Below are 19,035 nucleotides of genomic sequence, written 5' to 3' on the forward strand. Positions count from 1 at the left end.
CTCTGTGCCTGCTGATTCCCTGTCTCTATTTTGGGTTGGTTTGTTTCTAAAATAGATGTTCTTGAATCACATAGCGGCATATAGATGACCATTTTCACCATGTAGTTCTATATCAGCAGATCTTGTTCTAAAACTAGAAGGGAATTTAGATGTCCTGACTTGAATGTCAGATTTCCCATTTGAATGCTCATCCTAAAATGCCCTTCCACCTTATTGGGTGAAATACGGTGTCTAAATATCCTACAGTTTTAGTAATATTTAGGAAATTCCTATTTAAATAACAGTAACAAAAACCAAGAAATATAGAGATCTTTCTTCAGAAAAGTTTATTTGCAATTCAGTTTACAATATAAAAAACATAAATTTTAAAAAGTTTTTATAGATATATATATTTTTAAGTCATATTTTTTCGCCATTCTTCACAACTACATCCCATAAATCTTCTAAGAGTTCAAATTCACAGAGAAGATTAACCTCATGTGTTTAACAGCACAACAGGAATAATATTCTTCATACTGAAGTGACCCTCATCACAACCTCACCAGAACTACTTTCTTCTAAGGAATCTTCTTGAGGTCTCATCCGATTAAACAGTTGTAATAGTACATAGCCACACTGAAATCTTGGTGAGCTTAACTGTGTTGGATGAACTAAATTACTGGATCTTAAAGCAGACAGTGGCAACCATAATGCCCTACTTGATGACATACCACGACTGCTCTCCTCTATGTCTGTAGCTTTGTCATAATTTAGTACATCCCAATGTAGATTAACAGCTCGCCACCGTTTAAATACTTTGAAAACTGCTGCTCCTTCATGTATAATTAGGCCTAAAATTAAAAAAAAGATTAGTATTATTTTTAACAGTCAAAACACAAAAATGCCCATAATATGTGAACCAGAGTGAAAAGACACCAAAAGTGGGATAACAAATAACAGAGATAAAGGCTGTAAAAGTTTGGAGGGCAATTTTCATGTTTGAAAGTTTTATACACTATAATATTCATAGAATGGAACTATGCAATTTTTTCATAAATTTGGGGGTCCTTTTACTAAAGTGTGTTAACCAACCCCCTCCTTTACAAAGCCTTGCTAGTGTTCTTAGCGCTGGCCACGGCAGTAACAGCTCGGATGTTCATAGTAATTCTATGAGCATCGGAGTTGTTACCATGGTGGACTGCACTAAAAACGCTAGTGTGGCTTTGTAAAGAAGGGGGCAATTTAGCATGTGCTAAGTGCTAAGATGCCCATAGTGTGCAAATAAATTGGTTAGCACATTTTAGTAAAAGGACTCCTTGAAAGTTTTTCATGTTCTACAGCCTAAAAACTGCAAGTGCCTCCAGTGGGATATGTGATTTCTAGGGTTAATCACTTCTTATTGATAAACATTTTTCATTTTTTAAAGACATAATTAGTCCATACCTGAGGTTGAAATTTTGCAGAATTATGCAGTTGATATCCTTCTATCATGTGATATAAATGTCATATGCCCTATTTTTGGTCCCTCTTTGCGCAGCAAGTCACATATTATAATAGAATAATTTAGGCCCTCTTTTATCAAGTGTTTTACTGTGGTCCGGTGTGGTAAATTCAACACTCACAGGAATTGAATGAGGACTGGAGCATTTCTCACGGCAACAGTGCTACCGTGGCTTGATAAAAGGGTGTCTTAGTATGAACACTAGTAATATTAACCCCCCCCCCCTTTATCAAGCTACCCTGCCAAGCAGTGTGAGCTAAATGCCCAGCCGTCCATTCTATTCCTTGATAAAAGGGGGGTAAATTCATCTGGCTTTTATCAAGCTGCGCTAGAGGTTTTTAGTGCAGGAAGGCAACGTAAATACTCCACGGCACATAAAATTCCTAAGTGCGTCAGAGCACTTATCTCGCCGGCCCGTGTTAAAAACCTCTAGTGCAGCTAGCTTGATAAAAGAGGAGATTAATGCATTCTTTGGTTTTATATTTTCTCATGCAGATCTCTAGGAAATAGCATTAATATTTTTGCTTTCATGGACTACTTGGTTTTTCTTTGATGTACCCCTCTTTTACTAAGCCGCAGTAGAGGTTTCTACCGCGGCCGGGAGTGCTACATACCCCAGTGCTATTCTGATGCTCATAGAAACCTTTACCACAGCTTAGTAAAAGAGGGCCTTAAATAGTCATTTATATCACATTAATACCCCGAAGGGTTTAACATGAGTTGCAAACACAACCAAAAATTCCAAAATTTACGACTATCAATAAAATAAAAACATATAACCAAATATACTCTCTCCTTTACAAAGCCACGCTAGCATTTTTAGTGCTGGCTGCCATGGTAACAGCATGGAAGCTCATAGGAATTCTATGAGTTTCAGAGCTGTGACCACAGGGGCTGGCGCTAAAAACACTAGCGCGGCTTTGCAAAGGGGGATAAGAAAACAAAATTTAACAAATTAATAAATAGATAACTAATAATTATGACCCCCTTTTATCAAGGCATGTTCTAATATTCCTACCTTCATTATTTCTTGGCTTACAATGTTGGTCAATCATATTTTTGCTAGTGGTTTATTTACTTAGATATAGGTGGCATTGTATTAAATCCATTATTTAAAAATTCTGGTCTAGATCCATCTCTGGCCCACCTCTGCAAATATCCCTTTATTAACGAAGACCTTGGAAATCATTGTCTCAAAGCAATTATATGACTATCTAGATAAATTTTCTGTACTCCTTCCATTTCAACATGGTTTTCGATCCAGTCACAGTACAGAAACTCTTCTCATCTCACTGGTTGCGAAGATTCAACACTTATCAATCCAAGGCATTAAGCTGTCTTGTTGCAGTTTGATCTTTCTGCAGCCTTTGATGTTGTGGATCACGACATCCTTATGTAACTTTTAATCAATATTGGTTTAGATAAAGTTGTGTTGAATTGGTTCAGTGGTTTTCTCAAACTACGATCATATCAGGTATATGTAGACAATAAATTTTCTTCGTCTTGGAGCCCAGTCTGTGAAGTTCCTCAGGGGTCTCCCCTATCCCCTATATTATTTAATTTATATATGACAATTCTAAAATATTTGACTCTATCTCCTTTAGAATATATCTTTACATACGCTGATGACATTTTTATATTACTGGAAATTGATCCATTGCTTTCAAATTTGACTGGAGATATTAATTCTTGTGTCTCTAGACTTCAAGAATGGACTTCGTTAGTCTGTATGAAATTGAATGCTTCTAAAACCAGACTGCTATGGTTTGGTCCCTTACTACACAATCTACCTCAGTTTATAGCACTTAAATCAGGAGACTCCTTAACAACTGAATTTTCATCTAGAATCCTTGTTTTATTTTACATTCTTCTTTATCTTTAAATAATCAAAATAACAATTTATCTAAAAAATGCTATTTTAGTTTATGGATGTTGAGGAGAGTTCGAGGTTTTTTTCATCAAAATCATTTTGCAGTTTTGGTTCAAGCGATTATTTTGGCACATTTGAATTATGCAAATTCCCTGTATATCGGATTAACCAAATTTAATCTGAAGAGGCTACAATTTATTCAGAACACTGTGGCCAAATTAATTTTTGGAAGACATAAATATGATCATGCCTCTCCACTGTTGAAGTTACTTCATTGTCTTCTTATTTACTGGTGAATTCAATTTAAATATGCCAATGTAATTTTTAAAATTTTACATGGAATTTTTTCACCTTTATTACCTCTATCATTTAACTCTCTTTAGTTTCCCACTACCAGGAATATACATAAATTTAAATTGCTTTTCCCTTCTGTTAAAGGGATTAAAATCCTAGGTAAATTCTCACATTCCTTAGCCTATTCCTTGGTAAAAGTTTGGAATGATCTTCCCTCAATTATCAGAACATCATTATCTTTGTCACTTTTTAGGAAAAATCTGAAAACTTATCTCTTTCAGAGATTCTTAACTGAGAACTGATCTAATTTATTGAATATTTTTCTATTACCTTCATTATTGTTTTCTATTATATTCTTTTAAACTTTGTTAACCGGCTTGAGTCCTTGCTGGAATGATCCAGTATATAAAATGGAAATTAGATTAGAGGTTTTTTAAAAAAAAATTTATTTATTTATAGATTTTCACATTATTTAACAACCATATCATCTTGTACAGAAAGTGCAATTAAGAAAACCTAGTATTAATTACTTTCAATCCTGAAAATAAACCCAAACTTCAAAGAAATATATTTCTCAACTTAATTGCACACTAGTCCTCAAAATTGAATCCAAGACTTAAGAATTAGGAGTGAATAAAATATAATAAAACAATCAAATCAAATCACATTATCTGTTGCTGAAAGAGAGCTTAAATTATTACTTGGACACAGATATTTCTTCTTTTTCAAGGCGCTTCATAGAAAGGAAAGTCGTCAAATGAGCCGGGTCAAAAAATATATTTTAAAGTACGATATTTGATTACACATTTACAAGGGTATCTAAGGAAAAAGAAACCCCCTATCTGGGTCACGCCAGGTTTCAATAATAAAAATTCCCTTCTTCTCTTTTGAGTCTCTCTCGAGACATCAGGAAAAATTGGAATATGGAAACCAAGGAAGTCTCTAGATCTATTTTTAAAGAAAAGTTTAAGGATCCAATCTTTGTCATGAATACATGTTAGACTTTTTTAATGTCGGCCACAACGGTATTAGCTCCGACACTCATAGGAATTCTATGAGCATTGGAGCTTTTACCACCACTGCCAGCAATAAAAAAGCCCAACAAGGCTTCATAAAAGGGGGTAAATTATATTTTTCAACTTGTCAAATAACCAAGGTCTTCTTTTACTAAGGTGTGCTAATGGATTTAGTGCACAGTAATAATTAGAGTCTGCTAAATGCTAAGATGCCCATAAGAATAAAATGCACTTTTAAAAAAATCTTTATTCATTTTAACACTTTCAACAAGTGAAAACAATAGAAAAAAACATTTTACACTTTAGACATCACTTAATATTTTTTGCAAAACTCAAACAAATCAATACCCCTTCCCCCACCCTACCCAACAATTATCATTAAAATTATCTATTAAATTTTCAGAATTTATAAAACGTGCCCTATATGTCATAACCATAAATTAGAAATACTAGTTGTCTGGATAGTAATAAAGCTTTTTATTACCTTTCAAAACGACGCCTCAGCCATAAATTAAGCATTTATAAACATTCAGAAACTGTTTATCACACCCCCCCCCAAAAAAAAAACTACACCTCCCCGCTCCCAATACCCATAGGAAAGATAAGAAATTCATTTAAAAACTATATTCCACCCTTCCCCCCCCTCCCCCCGGATGTGCAATTAATATGTCAGCAAAAATCCAAACTATAATAATTCTACAAAAGACATCAATGGCCCCATATTAATTTGACATTTTTTGTGTTCCCAGATAAATCAGCATTAATTTTCTCATATTTATATATTAAACATAAATTTGCCCACCAGAATGCAAAGTTAAGACGGTCCCAATTTTTCCAGTTGTGTGTAATCAATTGTACAACTCCACCCGTCATAATTAAATCCATTAGCATCCCTTGGTAAAAGGAGCCCAAAATTTTTAAAAGTTTCCTAAATTTCAAGTACATATTCCAATTTTAACTCATAAGGGAACTGCTTCCACAGTTGCAAAATATTACACAAGTGTTCTATTTCATGCTAAAATCAATCTAATATTTCCTGGCTGGAGCACAGCATCCCTGAAAGAATGTCCTATTGTACTCAACAAGCCAAGGGGCCCTTTGATTAAGCTGCGCTAAAAAGTGGCTAGCGCTATCCCCAATGCGGGCCTTTTTTGCTCACTGAGGCCATTTTTAGTGCAGCAGTAAAATGGCTGATTTTCCATAATTCTCATGTGCTAATTTTCTCAGTGAGGGCTCATGAACTAATTCTGTGCCAATCACTTAGCATGTGGCAATGTAGCTGCACTAACCAATTAGCGCAGAACATACCTACTCTCTGCCTCAGTGCTAAAAAAAAAAAATTTCTATTTTTAGTGCATGAGAAGCATGCATTAATCCCAATAGTACTAACCCGGGGCCTACGCATGCTTTTTCCTCTGTGGTAAGCATGCATTACTGTTTACTGCTGCTTAGTAAAAAGATCCCCAAATATGGGGCAAAGCCCTTCAGGATCTTAAAAGCTAAAATCAAAATTTTAAAATCAACTCTCATATGTACTGGCAGCCAGTATAAAGCAATAAGAATGGCATGCTCTGTCCCTCTAATTATCCAAGCTACAGTATTTTGTCCTAATTGTAACCTTTTCTAGAGATTTTATATTATTAATCCAAAGGTAAAGGCAATTACAATAGTTAAAGACATATTAAAGGCAGATGGATTGAGATACACAGAAATCTGCCAAATATATCAAATTTTACAGTAACCCCCTCTTCTATTAAACTGCGCTAGCAGTTTTTAGCGCAGAGAGCCGCACTGAATGGCCCACGCTGCTCCCGATGCTTATAGGAACTCTATGAGCGCGGCTCCCAGAGCAGTTTAATAGAAGAAGCCCTAAGTTTCACCATGAGCAGACCACATTCAAGATGGAATCCAATATAACTCCCAAACTCTTTATTTACATGGAAATGAGATTTTATAATCGCCCAACAAAAGTGTTTGCAGCCAGTAGAGGGGGAAACTCACCCACCCAAACATAGTTCTATTTTGGCTGGGTTAATCTTCAAGTGACTGGCTTGAAGCTTGGAATGCAAATTAACAAAAATACCCTATTTTTTTGCTCTATAAGACACACCCGACCATAAGATGCACCAACCTGTAGAGGAGGAAAACCCAAGAAAATTCCTACTGCTCTGCCCTGTACCCCCTCTGGTGGTGTAGTGGTAGGCTGGTACAGGGTCTTATAGAGTGAAAAACCTGTAGGCAGCATAGGCACCCCCCACCCCCACACCCTGTAGGCAGCCCCCTGGTACCTTTTTTTTAAGTCCATTGGGTCCAGCGCTGTATCGGCAGGAGCTTTCTTTGCTCCTACCTGCCTCCCTTACTGGGTGGCTGTTCTCCTTTTCGGGCAGAGCGGCGCAGAAGGCAGGCGCAACGTTTTCACATTCCTGCCTGGTCCAGCGTGCTCCCTGAATGGCTGCCATGTGGCAAACCACAGATACTCATCCAAATGAGAATGTTTTATGCCCATGATATGAAGTTTAAACTAATAAGAGGCAAACTAGTTGATGGAAGTCTCTGACACCCCAGCTGATACAACCTATGTAACAATAATGGCTGATCAGCTATATCAAAGGCTGCATCAAAATCCCAAATCCTGGTCTAAAAGAAGCCTCCTCAACCATGGAAATCAAAACAATCTCAGTACTGAAACTTTCATAACAACTATTCTCAAAAATCTGATTCTTTTTACATGTATGACATCCTAAGCCCTCAAAAAACTCTTCATACTTGGTCCTCTAACCCTTCATTGTAGTTCCTTTCTATCCCATCTCCTGTAAACCGTGCCGAGCTCTACGAATGTGGAGATGATGCGGTATACAAACCTAAGGTTTAGTTTAGTTTAGTAACTAGAGCATTCTGGCAAACTGTGTTGTGCTCCATCCAGATAGAGAAAATGATATTTCAGCCATCATAATATAGTTTTCCTTCAAGAAAACCATGGCACGATTGCTAAAACATTGGTTTCACATACCTGGACATGGCACATCCCAAACAGCCGTAATGATCATTACCTCAGCTGCGGAAGCATAAGAGAACATAAATTGAGATGTATTCAATGACTTATATAGGGATAAAAAAACAAAATTGCAACCTGCACTGCCACAGCCCCTTCAATAACTTTGACTAACAGAGAGAGTTTGGCCACTGATCTATAACTCTGAGGCACAGCAGTTCAAACAATCTTTTATTCCTTAAAAGAGACAACATTGACATTTAAGTAGCAAAGTACTGTATACTTTCTGCAACCAAGGACAGATTAAACAACAGACTAATATATTTTTTTTAAAAATGTTCCCAGTGACTCAGGACAAGAATCTAAATAGCACAGTTACTTACCATAACAAGTGTTATCCAGGGACAGCAGGCAGCTATTCTCACATATGGGTGACGTCACCGACGGAGCCCCGATGCTGAAGCCTCGCAAGCAGACTTGCTTGTAGAAACTAGAAGTTTCAAGTCAGCCGCACCGCGCATGCGCGATTGCCTTCCCGCCCAGCACAGGACACTTCTCCTCAGTTCAGATAGCTAGCAGAGAAGCCAACCAGGGGAGGTGGGTGGGTTGTGAGAATAGCTGCCTGCTGTCCCTGGATAACACCTGTTACGGTAAGTAACTGTGCTTTATTCCAGGTCAAGTAGGCAGCCAATTCTCACATATGGGTGACCTCCAAGCTAACCAGAAATGGTGGGAGTGTTGGCAGTTTAGGAGAATAAATTTTGTAATACTGTCTGGCCAAAATGGCCATCCCGTCTGGAGAAAACATCCAGACAATAATGAGAAGTGAAAGTATGAACCGAGGACCAAGTAGCAGCCTTGCAAATTTCCTCAATAGGTGTAGATCTGAGGAAAGCTACTGAAGCTGCCATTGCTCTGACCTTATGAGCTGTGACTCTACTCTGTAGGGGTAATCCAGCCTGGGCATAGCAGAAGGAGATACAAGCAGCCATCCAGTTGGAGATGGTACGCTTAGAGATAGGATGTCCCAACTTATTTGGATCAAAGGAGACAAAAAGTTGAGGAGCAGTTCTGTGTGGTTTAGTGCGTTCCAAATAGAAGGCCAAAGTACGTTTACATTCCCAAGTATGAAGAGCTGATTCTCCAGGATGAGAATGAGGCTTTGGAAAGAACACTGGAAGAACAATGGATTGGTTGAGATGAAATTCCGAAACCACTTTAGGTAGAAATTTAGGATGAGTATGTAGAACCACCTTGTCATGATGGAATACAGTGAAAGGTGGATCAGCAACTAAAGCTTGCAGCTCACTGACTCTTCGAGCAGAAGTGAGGGCAATGAGAAACACCACTTTCCAAGTGAGATACTTCAGATGAGCCGTAGACATTGGTTCAAATAGAGGCTTCATCAATTGAGCAAGAACAACATTGAGGTCCCAAACCACTGGAGGCGGTTTGAGAGGAGGTTTGACACTGAAAAGTCCTTTCATGAATCTGGAAACCATCGGAAGAGCAGAAAGGGGTTTTCCTTCAATAGGCTGATGGAAAGCAGCAATTGCATTAAGATGGACTCGGATCGATGTAGACTTGAGGCCAGAAGTGGATAAGTGCTAAAGGTAGCCTAAAACAGAAGACAAGGAGGAATGTTGAGGTTCCTTATTGTGAGAAAAGCACCATGTAGAAAATCTAGTCCATTTTTGGTGATAGCATTGTCTAGTGGTAGGCTTTCTAGAAGCCTCTAAAATGTCTCTTTTATAGATTGAGAAAACTGAAGAGGAGTTATGCTGGGAGGTACCAAGCTGTCAGGTGTAGAGACTACAGGTTGGGATGAAGCAGAGATCCCTGACTCTGTGTAAGCAGAAATGGAAAAACTGGTAAAAGGTATGGCTCCCTGCTGCTGAGATGAAGTAGAAGGGAGTACCAAGGTTGTCTCGGCCAACGAGGAGCAATCAGAATCATGGTGGCATGGTCGTTCTTTAACTTGACAAGAGTCTTGAGAATGAGAGGGAATGGAGGGAATGCATACAGGAAGAGATTCGTCCATTCCAGAAGAAAAGCATCTGCCTCGAGGTGATGAGGAGAATAGATCCTGGAGCAGAACTGAGTCAGTTTGTGGTTGTGGGGAGCTGCAAGGAGATCTATCTGAGGCATTCCCCACTGTGAAAAAATGTGATGAAGAGGCGAGGAATGGAGTGTCCATTCGTGAGGTTGCAGAAGACAACTCAAGTTGTCCGCCAAACAATTTTTCGCCCCTTGGATGTAGACAGGTTTGAGGAAGGTGTTGTGGCAGATTGCCCAGTCCCAAACCTTCAGAGCTTCTTGACAAAGGGAGGAAGATCCCGTCCCTCCCTGTTGTTTGTTGACCTAATACATGGCGACTTGATTGTCCATCTGAATGAGGACTACCTGATCTTGAAGATGATGTTGAAAAGCTTTGAGAGCCTTGAAAATCGCTCTGAGTTCCAACAGATTGATGTGACACTTACGATCCATACTGGTCCAGTGGCCTTGAGTATGGAGACCATCGAGATGAGCGCCCCAAGCGTAGGTCGAGGAATCTGTTGTGAGGACCTTCTGATGAGGGGGTGTTTGAAACAGCAAGTCTCTGGAGAGATTGGAAAAGAGCATCCACCAGAGAAGAGACTGTCTCAATGAAGGAGTGACTGCAATGTGTCGAGAAAGTGGGTCGCAAACCTGCATCCACTGAGATGCCAGGGTCCACTGAGGAATTCTGAGGTGAAGTCTGGCAAAAGGAGTCACGTGTACTGTGGAGGCCATGTGACCCAGTAGTACCATCATGTGTCTCGCTGAGATTGAAGAGCAGGAAGACACTGCATGACAAAGTTGAAGGAGAGCTTCCAGACGTTGTTGCGGAAGAAATGCTCTGAGTTGGATAGTGTCCAGAACAGCTCCGATGAATTGTAGATTCTGAGAGGGTTGAAGTTGGGATTTGGGAAAGCTGATTTCGAATCCCAAACTCTGTAGGAACCACGTAGTCCATTGGGTTGCTACAATAACCCCTTGAGATGTAGAATCTTTGATGAGCAAGTCGTCCACGTAGGGAAAAACCTGAAGACAATGGTTTCTGAGAGCTGCGGCTACCACTACCAGGCACTTGGTGAACACTCTGGAGCCAGGACAAAGGGCAGCACTCTGTATTGATAATGCAGATTCTCCACCCGAAATCTCAGATATTGGTGGGAGGCCGGATGAATGGGAATATGAGTATAAGCCTCCTTGAGATCCAGAGAGCATAACCAGTCGTTCTGATCTAGGAGGGGATAAAGGGATGGCAGGGATAACATGCAAAATTTTTCTTTGACTAAAAATTTGTTAAGAGCCCTGAGATCCAGAATGGGCCGCAGATCGCCCGTCTTCTTTGGAATAAGGAAATAACGGGAGTAAACCCCCCTTTTCTGTTGTTCCAAAGGAACTGGTTCGATGGTATGGAGACGAAGCAGAGCTTCAGCTTCCTGAAGAAGAAAGGCGGTCTGGGATGGACTGGAAGGATACTCTCTTGGAGGGAGCTCTGGTGGAACCTGAGTGAAATGAAGAGAGTATCCTTCCTTGATGATTGACAGCACCCACAGATCGGATGTAATTGTCTCCCATCGGTGGTAAAAATGATGGAGATGACCTCCAATAGGGGGAAGATAGGACAGAGACAGAACGGTGGAGGTTATGCTCCGTCTTAAACAGTCAAAAAGGCTGCGTAGCCTTAGGTGCAGCAGAAGGTTGAGGTTTCTGTTGCTTCTGAGTCTGCTGTTTCTTAGGAGGCAGACGATTGTAAGGAGCCACTCTCGGAGCAAAACGCCTCTAATAAATAGGAGGAGGGCGTGCAGGCTTGGCAGGAACTGGCTTAGGCTTTGGTCTGACAACAGAAGCAAAGGATTTTTCATGGTCAGACAATTTCTTAGTAGCTGCCTCAATGGATTCATCGAAGAGGTCATTGCCTGCACTAGGAACATTAGCCAAGCGGTCCTGAAGATTAGGATCCATGTCAATGGTACGAAGCCAGGCAAGGCGGCGCATTGCTACAGAACACGCCGCCGCCCTGGCAGATAACTCAAAGGCATCATAAGAAGACTGAAGGAGATGTGATAGAGAAGCTAAGACTTCTTGAAATTCAAAGTGTTTTTGAGTATCTAAATAATTAAGAAATTTAGGCAAAAGAGAATGAGGAACTGAAAATAAGTGATAAAATGGAAATTGTAATTAAGGACTTTAGAGGACATCATGGCATTTTGATAGATGCGACGTCCGAATTTGTCCATAGTTTTCCCTTCCCTTCCAGGAGGAACGGTAGCATAAACCTTGGAAGGATGAGACCTTTTCAATGATGACTCCACAAGTAGGGATTGGTGAATTCTCAAAATCTTTGCAATGAAGAGTTTTATATCTGGAGTCCAATTTGCCTGGAACAGCTGGAATTGCATAAGGTGTCTCCAGGCATCTGGTAAAAAAGTCTGAGACTAAAGCTTGTGAAGAAGAAGCTTAAGTGACTCTGCCGGAGGCTGAAGAAGATGCATGACTTTGAGATACTCCTTAGAGTATTTAGAACCAGCATCCAATTTAAGGTCCAAGTCAAGAGCCATCCTACGAAGAAAGGAGGAGAAAGATAACTGATCCTCCAATGCCTTGCCTTGAGAAGGACTCGAGGTTGTCGAGGCAGCCTGGGTCGAAGATGAGGCTTCGGCAGGAAAAAAAGCATCAAAAGAATAGGAAGACTTGGACGAAGCAATCGAATCCGCTGGGTCCTCGAGGTGTGGAAGTGGAGACCTTGATTGAGGAGTCGGTGGTCTAGTAGAACTGGAAGGTGTAGGCTTAGTTGAAGAAGGACGCTCTTTGGAAGAAGAGCTATGCCTGGAGGTATGCCTCGGTGAAGGCCTCGAACGTCGGTGAGAACGGTGCTTGGAAGCAGATCTCGAAGTTCGAGGAGACTTCGCCCTGGAGATGGAAGCAATCGATGGCACCAAGGAATCGATGGGGCTGGAAGCTATGGATCGAAGCTCCAGAGGCTTGATGGAGGAACCTCGATGCACTCCCAAAGACTCTGCTCCTTGTATGGTGTGTGAGGATTCCTGTCGAGGCACTTGCAAAGAATCTGCTCCTTGCTTTACGTGCATAGATGCCAGACCAGACACTCGTAGAGACTCTGCTCCCTGCATAGAGTGTGTAGTCACAGTCTGAGGCATAGGAAGAGGCTCGACCTTGCGGGAGTCTGCAGAATGCCGAGGCTGGATTAGAGTAGCTAGCTTCGGTCCCATATTAGTAAGGAACTGAATGAATTGCTGCTCTAACATGGTCTGGAAAGAAGCCGGCAAGGATGGATCCGCATCTGAAACTGGACCACCTGCTTTGGCTGGAGGTTCCACAGAGGCAGTTGAAATGTGCTTCGACTTGGAAGTCTTAAGCACCTTAAGCACCACCACTGGAACTTTCTGCTGAGCTATCTGACCTGAGTATACAAGGGAATATACAGCAGACATTATCGAGAAAAGAGCCCCTGCAAACGAAGGTCTGATGAGGCTCGAGGTCGAAGCAGTGGAGGCAGGAGGAGCCTCGGTTGAAGGTGAGACCGAGGTCGGCTTCGGAGTCAAAGTCAAATCCATTCTGAAGAGCTTCTCCACTGAAAGCAGACGATGTTTAAGGTCTCGAGGTTGAAGAATATCACAGCGCTCGCACGACTTCGGGTGATGGTATGGCCCAAGGCCCTTGAGGCACTTACTATGTGGGTCCATGAGAGAAATCGCACGTTGACACTGACTACATTCTTGAAGCCTGTTGTTGGCCGGGACATAGGAGGAAAAACAGCCGCTGCAAGGTCGAAGCCCCTGGGCTGCGGCCAAGCGGCCTGCCCTGGCAGCCGAATGGAAGAAATAAATTTTTTTTAAAAAAAAATAAGAAATAAAGAAATAAACTAAATACAGCAATTCGTGAAGAAAATCCAACACAAACCGCGGTGAAAGAAGGCATGAAGTAAATAAGTTGAATGCAGAGAGTCAAAGAAGGACTTCTCGGCTCCGCGGAGAACTGAGGAGACGCGTCCTGTGCTGGGTGGGAAGGCACTCATGCATGTGCGGTGCGGCTGACTCAAAACTTCTAGTTTTTACAAGCAAGTCTGCTTGCGAGGCTTCCGCATCGGGGCTCCGTCGGTGACATCACCCTTATGTGAGAATAGGCTGCCTGCTTGTCCTGGGATAAAATATTTTGTGAATTTCTGGAGATTAAAATAGTCTTTTCTTACAGAAATCAGTTTAAACAAAGACAATGTGATTTCTGACAAGGGATTGACCCCCGCCACAAGAAAAGAAGAATTTCTTGATGCACATGAGTCTAAAGATGTAGCGCTATTATTTTCCAAAACAATCATTCTAGTGTCCTCTACTTTACATTTAAAAACAAAGTTAATTGTTGACAATGTGAAGAAGATTCATGAAAAAATTAGGAGACTCCTTGAAATGAGTGAAAAAAAACAATACAGCTAAATTTAAAACTCTGTCTGATCTTAAAGACCCTCAAAGGAAATGGCCCAGAGTACTTGAAGAACAGGATCACCCTCTACACACCTTCAAGGTCACTAAAGTCCTCCTAAGGAGTATCCCTAACCACATACTCTCTGAAGGACATCACACAATGTGATACCTGCCCATAAGTCTTCTCTGAAGTAGCCCTCACACTCTGGAATGCACTTCCTGAAAGACTTCCCTTGACACAAAAGACTATCTCTACTTTAGGAAGCAGGTGAAAGCTTGGCTCTTCACCAAGGCCTTTAATGGAAAAAGTAACTAGCTTACTGCTCACACAGACAAGGAGTGACATCGACTGCAATATGGACACATTTATCCACTCCTACCTTAGCTCAGATAGCATTCAAGTACCGTTCTGACCTCATGTGCAACTTTCTTCAAATTAGTTCCTTTATTTTTAACTTCTGTTACTCTGTCTTGTCTATTTATATGCTCCTTCTTTGCCTAAACCCTTTGCTGTCCATAAAATGTTTTATTGTGTATTGTAATGACATCGTACAGGAGGGCACTGAAAAGTTCTCAGCCCAACCAACAAAGTTGAGACAGTCTCCATCGAGGGCTATACACTTAGGGCTCCTTTTACTAAGCTGCGCTAGAGGTTTTAGTGCGCGCTACAATGCTGCATGCGCTAGACGCTAACGCCTCCATTGAGCTGGCGTTAGTCTTTCCGCATAGCAAGTGGGTTAGCGCGTACTAATCTGCAGTGCACGCTAAAAACGCTACCGCAGCTTATTTCTACTTTTTTCATTCTGTCAGAAAAATATGGAATAAAAAAGTGGAAAATCGCTGGACTAAGTGTATAGTCCTCGATGGAGACTGTCCCAACTATGTTGATTGGGCTGACAACTTTTCATAATGTAGCATATTATGTCATACTTTGTATTGTTATTTGAATAATTTTACTGTGGAAATTGTCTATTGCTTTGATTTGATTTATTCTTGCTCTCTCCGCCTTGAGTGAATTCCTTCAAAAAGGCAGTAAATCTATCCCAATAAATAAAAAGTGTGTATGCGAGCTTATGATTGACAAGTTTCATTGTATAACATTTCCTTGCACTAGTACTATACCAGGGATCTCAAAGTCCCTCCTTGAGGGCCGCAATCCAGTCGGGTTTTCTAGATTTCCCGAATGAATATGCATTGAAAGCAGTGCACGCCCATAGATTTCATGCATATTCATTGGGGAAATCCTGAAAACCCAACTGGATTGCGGCCCTTAAGGAGGGACTTTGAGACCTCTGTACTATACAGTTTATATCGAATAGAAAATGTTTTCCATCTGCGGAATCGGAAAGTAGGGAGATTGTGGATGCTTTTCAAGAGGCTCTGCTCAGACAAAAGGTGACGGAACCCACAAGGGAAAAAGCGATATTGGATCTGGTCCTCACAAATGGAGAGAGTATCTCTAATGTTCGAGTGGGTGCTCACCTGGGAAGTAGCAATCATCAAACGGTTTGGTTAGATATAACGGCTAAAGTGGAGAGCGGCCGCACGATACTTAAAGTCCTAGACTTCAAAAGTACGGACTTTAATGCAATGGGAGAGTACCTGAAGAAAGAGCTGTTAGGATGGGAGGACATAAGAGAAGTGGAAAGACAGTGGTCTAAGCTGAAAGGAGCGATAAAAATGGCTACGGACCTTTATGTGAAGAAAATCGATAAAAACAAGAGAAAAAGGAAGCCGATATGGTTCTCCAACCTAGTGGCTGAGAAAATAAAGGTGAAAGAGTTGGCGCTCGTGAATATAAAAAAAAACAAGAAGAGGAGAGCAGAAAGGACTACAGGGTGAAACTGAAAGAAGCCAAGAGATAGATACGTCTGGCGAAAGCATAGGCGGAAGAACAAATGGCTAAAAATGTAAAAAAGGGAGACAAAATTTTTTTCAGATATATTAGTGATAGGAGGAAGATGAAAAATGGAATTGCTAGGCTAAAAGATGCTGGGAACCAATATGTGGAGAGTGATGAGGAGAAAGCAAATGTGCTAAACAAATACTTCTGATCTGTGTTCATAGAAGAAAATCCTGGAGAAGGACCGAGATTGTCTGGCAAAGTTACACGAGAAAATGGAGTAGATTCTGCGCCGTTCACAGAGGAGGGTGTTTATGAGCAACTTGAAAAACTGAAGGTGAACAAAGCGATGGGACCAGACGGGATCCATCCCGGGATACTAAGGGAGCTCAGAGAGGTTCTGGATAGCCCTATTAAAGACTTGTTCAACAAATCTCTGGAGACGGGAGTGATTCCTGGGGATTGGAGGAGAGCGGATGTGGTCCCTATTCATAAAAGTGATCACAGGGATGAAGCAGGAAACTACAGGCTGGTGAGCCTCACTTCGATTGTTGGAAAAATAATGGAAGTGTTGCTGAAAGAAAGGATAGTGTACTTCCTTGAATCTAATGGGTTACAGGATCCGAGGCAACATGGCTTTACAAAAGGTAAATCGTGCCAAACGAACCTGATTGAATTTTTTAATTGGGTGACCAGAGAGCTGGATCGAGGACATATGCTAGATGTAATTTACTTGGATTTCAACAAAGCCTTCGATACAGTTCCTCATAGGAGGCTGTTGAACAAACTTGAAGGGCTGAAGTTAGGACCCAAAGTGGTGAACTGGGTCAGAAACTGGCTGTCGGACAGACGCCAGAGGGTGGTGGTTAATGGAAGTCGCTCGAAGGAAGGAAAGGTGAGTAGTGGAGTCCCTCAGGGTTCGGTGCTGGGGCCAATCCTGTTCAATATGTTTGTGAGTGACATTGCTGAAGGGTTAGAAGGAAAAGTGTGCCTTTTTGCAGATGATACCAAGATTTGTAACAGAGTAGACACCGAAGAGGGAGTGGAAAATATGAAAAAGGATCTGCAAAAGTTAGAGGAATGGACTAATGCCTGGCAACTAAAATTCAATGCAAAGAAATGCAGAGTAATGCATTTAGGGATTAATAATAGGAAGGAACCGTATATGCTGGGAGGAGAGAAGCTGATATGCACGGACGGGGAGAGGGACCTTGGGGTGATAGTGTCCGAAGATCTAAAGGCGAAAAAACAGTGTGACAAGGCAGTGGCTGCTGCCAGAAGGATGCTGGGCTATATAAAGAGAGGCATAGTCAGTAGTCATTGGTAAGACCCCATTTGGAGTATTGTGTTCAGTTTTGGAGACCGTATCTGGCGAAGGACTTGAGGCGGTCCAGAGGAGGGCGACAAAAATGATAGGAGGCTTGCACCAGAAGACGTATGAGGAGAGACTGGAAGCCCTGAATATGTATATCCTAGAGGAAAGGAGAGACAGGGGAGATATGAGTCAGACGTTCAAATACTTGAAGGGTATTAACGTAGAACAAAATCTTTTTCAGAGAAAGGAAAATGGTAAAACCAGAGGACATAATTTGAGGTTGAGGGGTGGTAGATTCAAAGGCAATGTTAGGAAATTCTACTTTACGGAGAGGGTAGTGGATGCCTGGAATGCGCTCCCGAGAGAGGTGGTGGGGAGTAAAACTGTGACTGAGTTCAAAGAAGCGTGGGATGAACACAGAGGATTTAGAATCAGAAAATAATATTAAATATTGAACTAAGGCCAGTACTGGGCAGACTTGCACGGTCTGTGTCTCTATATGACCGTTTGGTGGAGGATGGGCTGGGGAGGGCTTCAATGGCTGGGAGGGTGTAGATGGGCTGGAGTAAGTCTTAACAGAGATTTTGGCAGTTGGAACCCAAGCACAGTACCGGGTAAAGCTTTGGATTCTTGCCCAGAAATAGCTAAGAAGAAAAAATTAAAAAATTTAAATTGAATCAGGTTGGGCAGACTGGATGGACCATTTGGGTCTTTATCTGCCGTCATCTACTAAGTTACTATGCATCAACCACCCTCTCTGTGGAATGCCCTCAGGAGAGCACCTCAGGAGGTGGTTGATGCATGGAATGCCTTCTCAAGGGAGGTACTGGAGAGGAAAACGGTGATGGAATTAAAAAAAACATGGGATGAACACAGAGAAGGCTGGTACTGGGTAGACATCACATCTCATTAAGCTGGACCAATAATAAAATGCAGGGTGGCATTATTCCACTTTAAAATGTCTACAGCCAATGACAAGAAAACCACTAGCCAACTGGAAGAAGGAAGTCTCTAGCCCAACAAAGAGACCAGAAAGATATTCTGTAAAACAGGGTTGCCCAAGTCTGGTTCTCGAGATCTACTGGCATGCCAGGTTTTCTGGATATCCGCAATGAATATGCATGAGAGAGATTAGCCTGCACTGCCTTCTTGGTATGCAAATCTCTCTCATGTATGTTTATTGTGGATATCGAGAAAACCTAGCCAGCCAGTAGATCTCGAGGACCGGACTTGGGCAACTCTGCTGTAAAAGGATGGACCTGACCCAAGAGGGGAGTAGCAGGAAATTTCCCTGAGCCATGATGAGATACTTCCATTCAGAGACTTAGGGCTCTTTTTACGAATGCACATTAGAGCCTTAACGCGCGGAATAGCGCGCGCTAAACTGCCTTGCGCGCTAGCCACTACCACCGCCTTTTAAGCTGGCAGTAGATTTTCGGCTAGCGCACACTATAGCACGTGCTAATCTGGTGCATGCGCTAAAATGCTTAGCGCACCTTTGTAAAAGGAGCCCTTGGAAAAAGAGATAAGAACAGATATGTCATAAAGCTGAAACTTTGATTTAGCAGACAGTTTGAACAACTAGGAAAGCAATGCAGAAAGAAAAGAAAAACCTAAATAAAATAAACAGCTTGGGATAAGCTACGGTAAATAAATATATTTTATTGGTCCATTGTATTTTAGGGGAACATCTTATTGAATAATGGAATTGTAATTTTTTTTATATCTTTAATAAGAACATTTTTAAAATTG

At 41.3% G+C, this 19,035-nt stretch overlaps 1 protein-coding gene across 1 annotated transcript in view; it reads right to left on the reverse strand.

The window, feature by feature from the left end:
• Positions 1 to 303: 303 nt before the first annotated feature.
• Positions 304 to 19,035, reverse strand: part of MARCHF11 (membrane associated ring-CH-type finger 11) — a 51,454-nt gene continuing 32,722 nt past the window's right edge. The window contains exon 4 of the mRNA XM_033930113.1: positions 304 to 830. Coding sequence (XP_033786004.1) covers positions 511 to 830 — 320 coding nt within the window. The 3' untranslated portion in view covers positions 304 to 510. The remainder of the gene's footprint in view (positions 831 to 19,035) is intronic.

The sequence above is a fragment of the Geotrypetes seraphini genome, chromosome 2 (assembly GCF_902459505.1).
Source record: "Geotrypetes seraphini chromosome 2, aGeoSer1.1, whole genome shotgun sequence".
Classification (NCBI taxonomy): domain Eukaryota; kingdom Metazoa; phylum Chordata; class Amphibia; order Gymnophiona; family Dermophiidae; genus Geotrypetes; species Geotrypetes seraphini.